At 43.3% G+C, this 11,683-nt stretch overlaps 4 protein-coding genes across 4 annotated transcripts; 1 reads left to right on the forward strand and 3 right to left on the reverse strand.

The window, feature by feature from the left end:
• Positions 1 to 116: 116 nt before the first annotated feature.
• On the reverse strand, positions 117 to 3,394 carry BDB00DRAFT_802092 (chitin synthase 1; the record flags this gene model as incomplete). The annotated part of the gene is made up of 8 exons (XM_053121924.1): positions 117 to 393; positions 474 to 778; positions 850 to 1,285; positions 1,379 to 1,636; positions 1,714 to 2,274; positions 2,387 to 2,635; positions 2,755 to 2,975; positions 3,061 to 3,394. The coding sequence occupies 8 exons, from the start codon at positions 3,389 to 3,391 to the stop codon at positions 199 to 201; spliced, it is 2,556 nt and encodes an 851-aa protein (XP_052984101.1). The 3' UTR covers positions 117 to 198.
• Positions 3,395 to 4,975: 1,581 nt separating this feature from the next.
• Positions 4,976 to 5,348, reverse strand: BDB00DRAFT_802094 (uncharacterized protein). Its single transcript, XM_053121925.1, has one exon. The coding sequence runs from the start codon at positions 5,263 to 5,265 to the stop codon at positions 5,005 to 5,007; it is 261 nt and encodes an 86-aa protein (XP_052984102.1). The 5' UTR covers positions 5,266 to 5,348; the 3' UTR covers positions 4,976 to 5,004.
• A 395-nt stretch (positions 5,349 to 5,743) lies between these two features.
• On the forward strand, positions 5,744 to 9,558 carry BDB00DRAFT_969407 (ATP-dependent protease La). The gene is made up of 5 exons (XM_053129834.1): positions 5,744 to 6,774; positions 6,857 to 7,446; positions 7,522 to 7,788; positions 7,868 to 8,759; positions 8,836 to 9,558. Exons 1-5 carry the CDS (start codon positions 5,787 to 5,789, stop codon positions 9,450 to 9,452), a joined length of 3,354 nt encoding a protein of 1,117 aa, XP_052984103.1. The 5' UTR covers positions 5,744 to 5,786; the 3' UTR covers positions 9,453 to 9,558.
• BDB00DRAFT_802107 (mitochondrial carrier domain-containing protein) lies at positions 9,559 to 11,652 on the reverse strand. The gene is made up of 8 exons (XM_053121926.1): positions 11,102 to 11,652; positions 10,983 to 11,036; positions 10,875 to 10,907; positions 10,638 to 10,723; positions 10,532 to 10,567; positions 10,281 to 10,468; positions 9,894 to 10,186; positions 9,559 to 9,823 (listed from the first exon to the last, which is right to left on the reverse strand). The coding sequence occupies exons 1-8, from the start codon at positions 11,214 to 11,216 to the stop codon at positions 9,588 to 9,590; spliced, it is 1,041 nt and encodes a 346-aa protein (XP_052984104.1). The 5' UTR covers positions 11,217 to 11,652; the 3' UTR covers positions 9,559 to 9,587.
• Positions 11,653 to 11,683: the final 31 nt, after the last annotated feature.

The raw sequence follows: 11,683 nt of genomic DNA on the forward strand, positions 1-11,683 counted from the left end.
TCCCCGAGATACGTATACAGTATAACTGAAAATATTTACTTCTGATAAATTTATGTTGTCAATTACCTGATTTTACTGCTTGCAAATAAAGAATAAACATTGATCGATAAAAGTGAACGTAATATGAAAATTTTACTGCACATTGGGATGTAGTATATGAAGATGATGATACAGGGAAGAAAAGTTACAGGTGATTAATTAACGACGGAATATTTTGAAGACCATGTAGAGACATGATCCGATGAAACGAATAGCAGAAAGACCTGCCACGGACCACAGGATGAAGCCCAAGTATACAGTACTACGCTCTTCGTAAGTACCGAACCATTCAAGAATTTGACCGTTTGTAATAACAGCCACTAAAGCCATGTTGGTGATGACCCATGATAAGACCTATAATGACAGTGAAATTTAAATCGTTGTTATTTTCACTAGGTCATTTGTAATACTAGAAAGAAAGAAAAATGACATACCAGTCGAGTACGGAAAGCCTTGTAGTAATCCTCTTGTTTGGTCTTTGCATCACGCTTTTCAGGAGCCGCGACGACTTGTTTCTTCAGTTCCATACACGCTTCTTCGTATTGTTCATTAAGATCTTTTTGTTCTGTGGGTACTTCGACTTCCACATGAGAATCGCCATCCTTGCCCTTCTTTGCCTTGACAACACCCAGCTCTGTTGAGACACTGTTGTCGCCCTTGGTTCCCCAGGACACGTCGTGGGTGTTACAGAAAGCATAAATGTTGAGCACGTTGATGTAAGATGGCGACATGAAGATATCTATAGTTAAAAAAACAAATTTCTGTTAAGAATGCTTCCAAGTTTTCAAATAACAATAATAATGGACTTACACTGAATGAAACTGGTAAACATGTGCCACGGATCGAGGAAAATGAAAGACGCAAGGAAGTAGATGACGTACGTTGACACAACAGCAATGATCACTTCTCTGAATGCGCTTTGCCCTATGAGTGCCATTAACATGTCATCCGATTCTTGGGCTTCGTCAATGGCGCTGTCGACACCAACAGCCGTGATCCAGACGGTACAGAACATAATGTAGACCATGAGCAGCGCAAAGAAGACGATACTTAAAAAGTATGCCCATTTGAAACCTTGCGGTCGGTTACCCATGGCTATAATGAACTGGATGACGAGTAGAACAATGTATACGTAATTAAAACTGATATGCAAATATCGTGCCACATCGGAAGAGAATGGTTTTGGATCGAGGTAGTCAGATTCCATAGAGGTAGTCATGATGTAGAATGTAAGATAGAAATTGCCCTAATGTACACATTGCATTATCGTGTGAGCATCGAGTCACTGAGTAAGTATCATTGATTGTTGGTAAGTTGAGTAATAGACACTGTAACTCACAATAGCGAACCAAGAGAAAATTAGCTGATAAGTTTGATAAATGCCTTGAAGCATGAAAAAGATTTTGCGGATGAAGTTATGGTTTGAGCGCCAGAGTTTGCCACTGTGTACGAGAGCGTAGATGCCAGCAAAGAACGAGCCATTGAGCCAGCGCCGGCGCTGGGAAATGAATTCAGCAACGGTGTCGGGCACATCGGTTTCACCATAAGAATTTGATACGTAATGTAAGGTCCATTTTGCACCCTTCTTCGCGACCAACTAGTTGTGTTTACAGAAATAGAGTAATTAGAGACCAAATTCATGGAAGCTTCTCCTCATATAAATGAAATTTTTACCTCGTAACACAAGATACGATCTTCAGCCAGGTACATGTTTGCGGTGAAAATATCAGCGTCGCTGCCGTGTTGTTTTTCACCCAAGAAATACTTTTCAAGCGGGCCATTTCCATTAACGTCATTCTGGAGAGCAGTGTATCTGTATGCTGAGAAAGCACCCGGCAGCACAGAAATGTAGCCAAAGACAGACTCCAGCGGTTTATCGAGAATATTGGACATCTTGTATTCAAAGTTTTGGGAGGCGACCAAAGGGTTTAACAGGGCAACACCTGCCTTGCCAGTAAGAGCACGAATTTCACCACAGGCACCGGCTGTGTTCTTGTTGATATCGAATGCCTTCCACAGATGGTAGATGGATGTATGACCAGGACGAGTACCGACATCAATAAGCACACAGACGTTGGGGTTGATAAGTGGGCCGAAAGCTTGGAAGAACCATCGATGAGAGTTGATCTTCTTTTGATTCTTTTCCTTAAGACAGAACAGCATCTGAGTGGGCACAATACCCTTCTCTGACCCACGGAAGTTCATGTCGGGATCCACAGAGATTTGGGTTGTGTGCTACCATATGCGGATAAGAGTGAGCGGGTGAGCGAGCAAGCTAATCATTATAAGGAGTCAATCTGCACGAGCGTGATAGCTCTTTTTTTTTAAACTTCATATGCACACATACCTCATAGATATGTGCGGTGACGGGTTTGCCTTCGACAATATTTTTAGCAACACCTTCTTGATAACAGCCCAGTGCCGACAGAACTGACAGCGTGCGCGGATGGATCTTGGTACGTCCATCAGAAACAACACAAACAACCACCTTTTTCCATCCATCCTCACCCCACGTCGACGAACGAGTGCGCGAACACAAGTGTGCAATGTTTTTCATCACACCATGCAATGTACGGCAGAACAGCACCTCGTCTTCCTGTAAATGCGATTGGTCAGTTTCCTTCCGTCTTTCACTTTCCTTTTGTGCAGATGCAAACTGCACTAAAAAGGGGGTCCCTTGCTGTCTCATTCTCTTTCTCTCATCCGCTGTCTTACGTTGTACATGGTCAACACAATAAAAAGCTCAGTTTCTCTGTTTGAAACGTTCTGTCGTAATTGGTACTTCTTGTCTACAAACTCGGATGGATCAACAGTGGCTGCAGTATAGCGCATATGGGTAAATTCATGATCCTGCTTGTTGGGCAAACGGTCCAAATAAGTTGTTGGTACTGGGTTGTCCAAAACAAGGTTACCGCCCGTAAGTTTGACCTTTCGCACTGTATACGTCCACAAACAAACCACCATCGTTAGCATATCTTCCATAGTAAAAGCTACAATCGGCTTGGGAATAACAAAGCTTGCCTGTCTTGTATCGTCGTGGCTGTCTACGCGGTGCCTCTCCAAAACGTGGACCTGGAGAAGGCGGCTCTACAAACTGGAGTCCGCCACCGCCGCCAGCAACTCGAGAGAAGGGTGATCGTGGCGAGTCTACATGAGGAGACATGGGGCTTCCAAGCAACGGCTGGTTCATGGTTTCAATTTGCTGTTGCTGGTCTTCATGGAATGGGTCGTTGCCACGCTGCATGGGTGGTTGGTGCGAGAATGACGTATCTTGCAATGGATATTGCTCGGAATAGGGAGGCACAGGTGGTGTACCTGGCGACCTTGTTGAATCGAAGTCGTTATGATACATGATCTGTCGTTGATGTTAAGACATAGTAAGACGAAACAAAGACGAGGTGAATACAAAATGCGTCCAGCAACAACAACGCCATTGGTACCATTGCCTTCACTGGCAGGGTCCATTTGCGATCAATGCATACCTACAAACGATCCAACCTGCAAAAGGAAAAGCAAACAGTACAGTGAAAGGACCATTGGCAATTTATATGGCCAGGAAAATGACATGGTTACACCGAAAGCGGGAATCAATAATAGAGCAAATGATTGCAGCTTTCTTTCTGCTTTTTCGACCCCTGAGCTGATCTTGTAAATAAAAGAGTGGGTTCCAATTATAACTCGGCGGTGAAAAGTCTATAAACGTGAACGGAGCACGCGTAAAAGTCCCACTCGTATTTCGCAAATTGATCTGTACTACATACTTACCTTCTCAACTCACAACTAAAGCCCGCCCTGCTTCGTCTTCTTCTTCTGGACACATTTCCATGTGCTGTCTTGATCAATGCGGCCATCCAATTTCTAGAGCCGTTAGCTATCGGTTATGTTTTTATCATATGCATTCAGCGAGGTATCAGAACGAAGCAAGCGTCTGATATATACACTAGTCTAAGTTATCAACGACGGTTGTAATGTATAGGCCATTTGATTCAGCCACAGTCATGAGAAACTTTGAGCTGTAAAGATGTACGTGGAAAAGTTTAATTGCCGCACCATCTACGGAACACAAAGGAACATGCCCTTAGCACATATGCACTAGTACACGATCAATTAGAGAGGGTAAATTAACACCGCTTAAGCTTTCTCTTTCTTACTCCACTTCTCTCTTTGCTTTCATCAGCACAGTCTTCTCCACGCTCCTATTTGATATGCCCTCAATGCCAAAATATAACGGAGCGAGCCGATAGCGTTTCTTGGTTTTTGTTCTTCCGCTCAGTACGGGTTCAAAGCGCTTTAGTCCTCCAGCAAATTTAAGGATAGAGCCGCACGGTGCACAAAACAGGGTGTGTGGCATTAGCCACTCGGTGTTCTTTGACAAGAGTCAATGTCGCCCGCGCCTTCTATTACAGGAAATCTAAGCGCAACACAAACGCTGATCCTACTTGCTTTTGCTCGAAGTTTACAAGCGAGAGCTTAATCCAGCAATGACTTTTTGTAATACTTCTTCCTGACAACTATTGTTACTTCAAATGTTTAATCATAGCTCTTTCAACATTCTGGAAAAGATACTATATTATTGCGCAGACTCTAGAATACAGATAGAAGCAGGCTATCACTGCTGTCGTCGTTCCAAGATGCAGAGTGCGAAGTGGAGCTTATAAACTCTGCGCGCAAAGACAGCATCAACGATAATTCATCCGTACTGCTGTTGCATTCTTTTTCATCAAACTAATATGGGCTTCTTGGAAAAATTTCCGTTAAGAAGAATCTTATACTACATTACCGTGGATTTTCTCCTTCTCTCTTAATTTGATATCGACCTAGTGATAGAGTGTACGCTCATGCAGACATGAATTAATGCCAAGACATAATGGCCTTTCTAATTATACTCTCTTGACTTTATTTTCTCTAAAATTTACATGAAAAGAACAAAACAAGGAAAAAAGAGAGAAAGCTAAAATGATGCTACTAGTTGCAATCAACTTGTGCGCTTGAAGCACATCCTTGACTTTTGGAATCAAACCTCCATCCTCCAGGACAACTGATAATTGTTGGTGTTGAGCCTGCACAGCTATAGTAGTCGACGCAATAGCTGCCAGGAACGGGCGCATACATCTTCCCTCCAGGAATAGGACACTGCACGTTTTCTTTTGCTTGGATGATGCTACCGGGAAGCAGCACTGCCAGAGAGAGTAATACAAAAACGACAAATGATGTATAGTGCTTCATGCTGATGACGTACGATGACAGGTGCCAAGTGGTGGTGATGGTGTGGATGAAAATGAAAGAATACTCTTTGGTTGTTAGGGTTGATGATAGTGATGTATGAGAAATTTGGATTGAGATACTGCCCTTATATATACACAACCCAAGAGATAAATTGATTGTTCCACCCGGTAACCAGCAGGATTGAGGGGCTACTAATCAGCTTGCATAAACAAGCTGTTGCTGCTGCAGCTATTGTAATTTAGTAGTTCAGACATCTTTACATAATGAATTTAGAAATAGCCCCCGTCTATCCGCGCACATACTCATGCTGTTTCGACACCTGCACTATAACATCGTACTGTAGCCTAGCTACAGTAAACAATAGGGGATACCCAGAATTGTTAGGGAACACAAATTTTGCAATAACCTAGTGACACCGACCTCCCTCGCCCAATGGTTCGGAAAATTTGAGACAGAAATCATGCAAATACGCAGGTGGCTGTCCTCTTGCTGACGAATCAATCCTCACTCCTTAATTGACCATGAGCAATTCATTTCTCTTTCATGTCTCCAAAACGATTCCGCGCTGTAAGCTAAATAATGTTTTCGCCTCACAATTACAAACAAATTCGACGGCCTTGCACAGTGCGAGCAGCAGTAGTGGCGGTGCTTCAGTACGTGCATTCTCGTCAAGTACATTGAATGGTTCACCGGTGACAGTATGGGGAGGCGACGCACTATACAAAACACTGAAAGCAAGTCCAACACGAGCTGTGCTCGTTATGCTACAACCGATACGCAAAGGCGGTGAAACACAACGGTTTCGATCCGTATCCACTAACGCGTTTTTACGCGAACGAGACCCTAAAGACGAAGGCTCTGGTGGTATTCCTGCCGATGGCTCTGGTGCAGCGTCAGGCAATGGTGACAGCAATGACCATAAAAGTGGGGGTAATAACAACGGCGAAGATGGAGGGAGTGGTGATGGGAAGCCATCCTCGGTATTCCAAGTCATCGACAATCAGTTGCAAAAGCCGTCGGTTCCAGAAGTATATCCTCAAGTCCTAGCGCTCCCCATCGGGAGGAGGCCACTGTTCCCTGGTTTTTACAAGGCTGTTGTTGTCAAGGATCCAAATGTGACTTCGGCGATCAAGGATCTACTTAAACGGGGTCAGCCATATGTCGGCGCATTTTTGCTCAAGGATGAAAACTTGGATGTGGATACCGTTACAAGCATGGATCAAGTATATGATGTAGGCGTGTTTGCACAAATTACGAGTGTGTTTCCGGCGAATTCCGGAGGCGGAACAAGTGCAGATAAACAAGACGCAGGATTGACAGCCGTTCTGTATCCTCACCGGCGGATCAGAATCACAGACCTCATTCCTCCAGGCGTTGTAATGGAAAACATGGAGCCACCGCATAAAAAGAACGGCAGCGATGAACCAACCGCAACTGAGAAGAAAGATGTAGAGATGAAGACAACAGATGAAGTTTACGCAATTAGCGAAAAAGGACAGGAGTATAATGGTAATGCCATAGGCGAAGAGTGAGGATTCACATATGAAGGATGCTGTTATTAATTACTCTATCACTCTTACTACAACCATAGAAAAAACAGCAGAAGATCAAAAGAAGGAAGCGCAATATGCAACAGCATTCCTTGCAAAGGAGCATCATGTATCGTTAGCGAACGTTGAAAATCTAGTAGAGCCACCATATTCCAAAAAGGATCAAACTATTCGAGCTGTCACATCGGAAATCGTGTCCGTTTTCAAAGACATTGCTTCTCTGAACCCACTTTTTAGAGATCAGATTGCCAGCTTTTCAATGTCTCAATCTGCTGGAAACGTATTTGAGGAACCAGGGAAGCTAGCGGATTTTGCAGCTGCTGTTTCTGCCGCTGAACCGGAAGAACTACAAGAAGTTCTCGAAATATTACCAATTGAAGAGCGACTACAAAAGGCGCTTCTCGTGCTCAAGAAAGAACTCATGAATGCTCAGCTGCAGAGCAAAATTTCAAAGGAGGTGGAAAGCAAGATCGCCAAGCGTCAACGCGAGTTCTATCTAATGGAGCAGCTGAAAGGGATCAAGAAGGAGCTTGGTATAGAAAGTGACGGCAAGGACAAGCTTGTCGAAGATTTCAAGGAAAAAGCACAAAAATTAGACATGCCTGCAGCGGTTAAGAAGGTTTTTGATGAGGTTGGTTACAAGACAGGAAAAACAGTTCAGCCTATCATAGTGTAATTTCTTAGACTTTTCATATTACATCAACAGGAAATCAGCAAGCTTGCTCACCTCGAGCCTGCCGCATCCGAGTTCAACGTTACGCGCAACTATCTCGACTGGATTACACAGATACCCTGGGGTCAAAGATCAAGAGAGAATTACAACATTCAGCACGCACAGGAGGTTTTGGATGAGGATCATTATGGACTCAAGGATGTCAAAGAGCGTATTCTTGAGTTCATCGCCGTCGGCAAGCTGCGTGGCACTGTCGAAGGCAAGATTCTATGCTTAGTTGGTCCTCCGGGAACGGGAAAGGTAGTACATTACACTTTCACGAAAGAGGTAGAGGATAATGCTTACCAACATCCTTCACAATATTTACTCTCACATTCAGACATCAGTTGGCAAAAGCATCGCCCGGGCTTTAGACCGCGAGTTCTATCGGTTTTCAGTGGGTGGTTTGTCGGACGTTGCTGAAATTAAAGGTCATCGACGGACCTATGTCGGTGCCATGCCAGGCAAAGTTATTCAGGCTTTGAAGAAGGTCAAGACCGAGAACCCACTTATTCTAATTGACGAAATTGACAAGATCGGTCGTGGCCACCAAGGCGATCCTTCATCGGCCCTGCTTGAACTGTTAGATCCAGAGCAGAACGGGAGCTTTTTGGACCATTACATGGATGTTCCCGTTGATCTTTCCAAAGTACTGTTTGTCTGTACAGCTAACGTGCTGGATACCATTCCTGGACCACTGCTAGATCGTATGGAAGTGATCCAGTTATCAGGCTATGTTGCAGAAGAAAAAGAAGCCATTGCCGAGCGCTATCTTGCCCCAGCAGCAAAGATCGCAGCAGGACTCGAAAACGTTCGTGTTGTTCTGACGAAGGATGCGGTCGAAACGCTAATCAAGAGTTACTGTCGTGAGAGTGGTGTTCGTAACCTAAAGAAGCAAATCGACAAGGTGTATCGAAAGGCGGCTTACAACATTGTGGAGCATATTGGAGAAGATCATTTTGAACAAGAGAAGGGGGATTCACCCAAAGTATTGCCTCACGACAAACGATCAAATGATCCTATCAAGGCGGAGCAGACAACGCCCGAAAAAGAGACCGGTCAAGAGAAAACGCAGGAGGAAAGAAAGCCCCTGGAGGTTCCTGGTGACATTGACCTCCAGATTTCTTCAAGTAAATTGAAAGATTATGTTGGTCCCCCGGTTTTCCAAGCTGATAGGCTGTATGAAAAAACACCTCCCGGAGTAATCATGGGGCTGGCCTGGACCAGTATGGGTAAGTGGACTGTTTATGCTTTTTTTACATCCTAAGCTTGGTGGTTTGTTAATGATATGCGTTGTTGCTATTTCAGGCGGATCATCGCTTTATATAGAATCTGTGCTGGAAACGTCGCTCACACCCAAATCGCATCCACACCTATCCAAAACCGGTCAGCTCGGAGACGTGATGAAAGAATCAACAAGCATTGCATATACATTTGCGAAATCGTTAATGGCGTCCTATTTTCCCAAGAATCGATTTTTCGACAAAGCCCGTGTCCACCTTCATTGTCCTGCAGGTGCTGTACCCAAAGATGGACCCTCTGCAGGCGTTACGATGGCAACTTCGCTTATCTCACTGGCTCTCAATGAGTCGGTGGATCCGGATATTGCCATGACAGGCGAACTCACTGTAACCGGCAAGGTGTTACAGATTGGCGGTCTGAAAGAGAAAACAATCGCAGCGAAGCGTTCCAGCGTTTCGACTATCCTATTTCCTAAAGATAACCTTGCTGATTGGGACGAACTTCCGGATCATGTCAAAGAAGGGATCACTGGTATACCTGTGGATACTTATGACGATGTGTTTAAAATATGCTTCAAAAATGTATCCAAAGTAGAAGCAGAAAATGTGTGGGAAAACGCCTTACCAGAAGCAGAAATGCGCAGACAAGATGAGAAGTCAGGTGACAGCAACAATGAATCATAAGTAGCCAGTTTTGTCTTGTATACACGTATGCTTCTTCTCATTATCTATATCACGTCTCTCAAAATAATAAAAACATAATGACATACAGTACTGAGAATCTGTAATTGTTCTGGTCAGTGAAGACGGTGAGCTTTATTAAATGACTGCAGCGGCATTTTGCTGGCCCAAATTTCTAGTATCTTCTGTAAGCATTTTCATTGTCCATGTATAGGCAACAAATGTAGCAGCGTTGGATGGAAAGGCCCTCAGTAATGTTGGGAAAAGTCCTCGGAACATAATACCGATCCCTTCAGCCTGGTAGCACCTTCGGGCGCAATCTATCATACTCTTATACTCGCCTGGGCTTGCTTGAATACGTGTTTTAATAACATCTATGAGATGTATGTTAGCAAGCTGATATATTTTATTTGAATCTTATGAGCATTAAAGAAAGAAGTATACCTGCAGGATATGTTGAGCACCATGCGATGATACCAGCGATACCTCCCGCTACTATCACTTTTGGTCCTGTAACTGCGCGATTGCCTGAAATTCTGGATATGCATTCGTAAGTGACGAAATATGGCCCAAAACTGAGCTCTCTAACGATCGTCGGCGTCATTCCTGTAAAGCATCCTCGTATTCCCCTTCGTTTGTAAAGGTGTGTCAAGCAATCTATAGGCCCTTTCATTGGCGTACTATGTGTTTGATTCTGGAGTTGAACTTTGGCTAATTCCATTGGGCAAGTGACGAAGCTTTATCAAAGTAGTTCCAGCGATATCAGTAAATGAACAACATCTGTCTCTCAATAGATTTTGTCTGGTTTCCTGTTACTAAGGACAAAAATACCTTGTAATAACACCCGCACCCATTCCTGCAGCCATGATTTGTGATAGTGACGGCTGGCGGCTGAAGGCTTTGTCGCCTTGATCACCACAATCAGTGACTTTTGCATTATTAATGCGATATTTTTCTTGTAACTTTATAAGCCAGTCGAATGACCCGAACACGAGGGCATTGACTACTGCGACACCGGCCTAACTAACCAATTGAATCTGTTAAAATTCTATACTTTTGCAGGAAAGTTGTGTAATGCTTACCGCGGGAGAGGCCATGCCTTTGTACAAACCAAAAACCTGCAAAAAAAGTTAATCTTGGAGTAATTGTAGATTTCTGGTATATTGGTATATATAAAAACAAGCAAACCTTTTCTTGCCGTATGGTTGAGATAAAGCAGTCCACCGTTCCTTTATATTTCGACGACGCCTTTTGTGTCTGCAGACGCACTTTGACTATTATACAATAACATCGTGAGAAAGGAGAGATGTTACAAAGGTTTCCCAGGTGTATGTACCTGTATCTACATATTCCGGTAATATCCAAGTTAGCCTATATATATGTTGACTCTTGTACTTCTTTTCTGCTATTATGCCTTGTTCTTACCGAACGGATGTCCTACAGCTAATCCAGAGAGACCTATACATCGATCGTACCTTCATTGAGCTTATTGAAACAGTGGCTGGCTATCGGCAAATCAATAAGACGACGTACCTCCTACAAGTCCTGCTATGAAACATGGAACTGTACTTTCTGTATGCTGACTCGCTAAATACATGTTGATTACTATGGTGTTGTTCTATGCAGATAACTTGAAATCTTATGTTGCTCACGTATTTCATCAATGTCTAGCATGTTTTTATAGTTTACAATAGAAAGAGAGAAGAGACGTAAATAATGGATGTTTGTGGGTTGCAGATATAAAACCCCGTGGGAATCTTTGTGCATTAACAAATTTACTACGTAGTGTACTCAGCTTTGACTGGTGTGTTTGTTGCATATGTACGTTTATCAGACGTATGTTATCAAAAACAAGAGACTTTTTGTGTTGCCCAAGATTACGTATTTATCTCCTTCTAGGGATTTAAAGATAAAGTAATACTGATACTTCTTACCAGCCCGCCAACCCAAAAATCATCTCTATGCTTTTTCATATTTAATAACATGCAAGGCGATGACGATGACAAAAATAAATATACGTTTCATGATAAGAGGAATAATGCGGCAATCGGATACACACCAATCAAGAACGAGAAAGGGCAGCTCAGCTGTTCATTCAGGGGGTGGTGTTAGTAACACATTGGCTCGAAACGGTTTATTTCATTTACTATGGTGACGCTCATCACCAGCGATCTTTTTTCACGGGATAAAGACAACATCTCTTATTGAAAGTTTGCGAAAGGTTCTTTATTTCT

Source organism: Zychaea mexicana, assembly GCF_025766255.1.
Source record: "Zychaea mexicana strain RSA 1403 chromosome Unknown BDB00scaffold_7, whole genome shotgun sequence".
Lineage (NCBI taxonomy): Eukaryota > Fungi > Mucoromycota > Mucoromycetes > Mucorales > Lichtheimiaceae > Zychaea > Zychaea mexicana.

Excerpts from the sequence above, each read along its gene's own strand:
- BDB00DRAFT_969407 (XM_053129834.1), top strand. The coding sequence starts at position 5,787 with ATGAGCAATTCATTTCTCTTTCATGTCTCCAAAACGATTCCGCGCTGT. Across the intron at positions 6,775-6,856 it reads AAAAGGACAGGAGTATAATG|AAAAAACAGCAGAAGATCAA; the intron begins GTAATGCCATAG and ends CTACAACCATAG. Across the intron at positions 7,447-7,521 it reads TTAAGAAGGTTTTTGATGAG|GAAATCAGCAAGCTTGCTCA; the intron begins GTTGGTTACAAG and ends TTACATCAACAG.
- BDB00DRAFT_802107 (XM_053121926.1), bottom strand. The coding sequence starts at position 11,216 with ATGCACAAAGATTCCCACGGGGTTTTATATCTGCAACCCACAAACATC. Across the intron at positions 10,908-10,982 it reads CATAGCAGGACTTGTAGGAG|GTCTCTCTGGATTAGCTGTA; the intron begins GTACGTCGTCTT and ends ATCGATGTATAG. Across the intron at positions 10,469-10,531 it reads AAGGCATGGCCTCTCCCGCG|GCCGGTGTCGCAGTAGTCAA; the intron begins GTAAGCATTACA and ends TTGGTTAGTTAG.
- BDB00DRAFT_802094 (XM_053121925.1), bottom strand. The coding sequence starts at position 5,265 with ATGAAGCACTATACATCATTTGTCGTTTTTGTATTACTCTCTCTGGCA.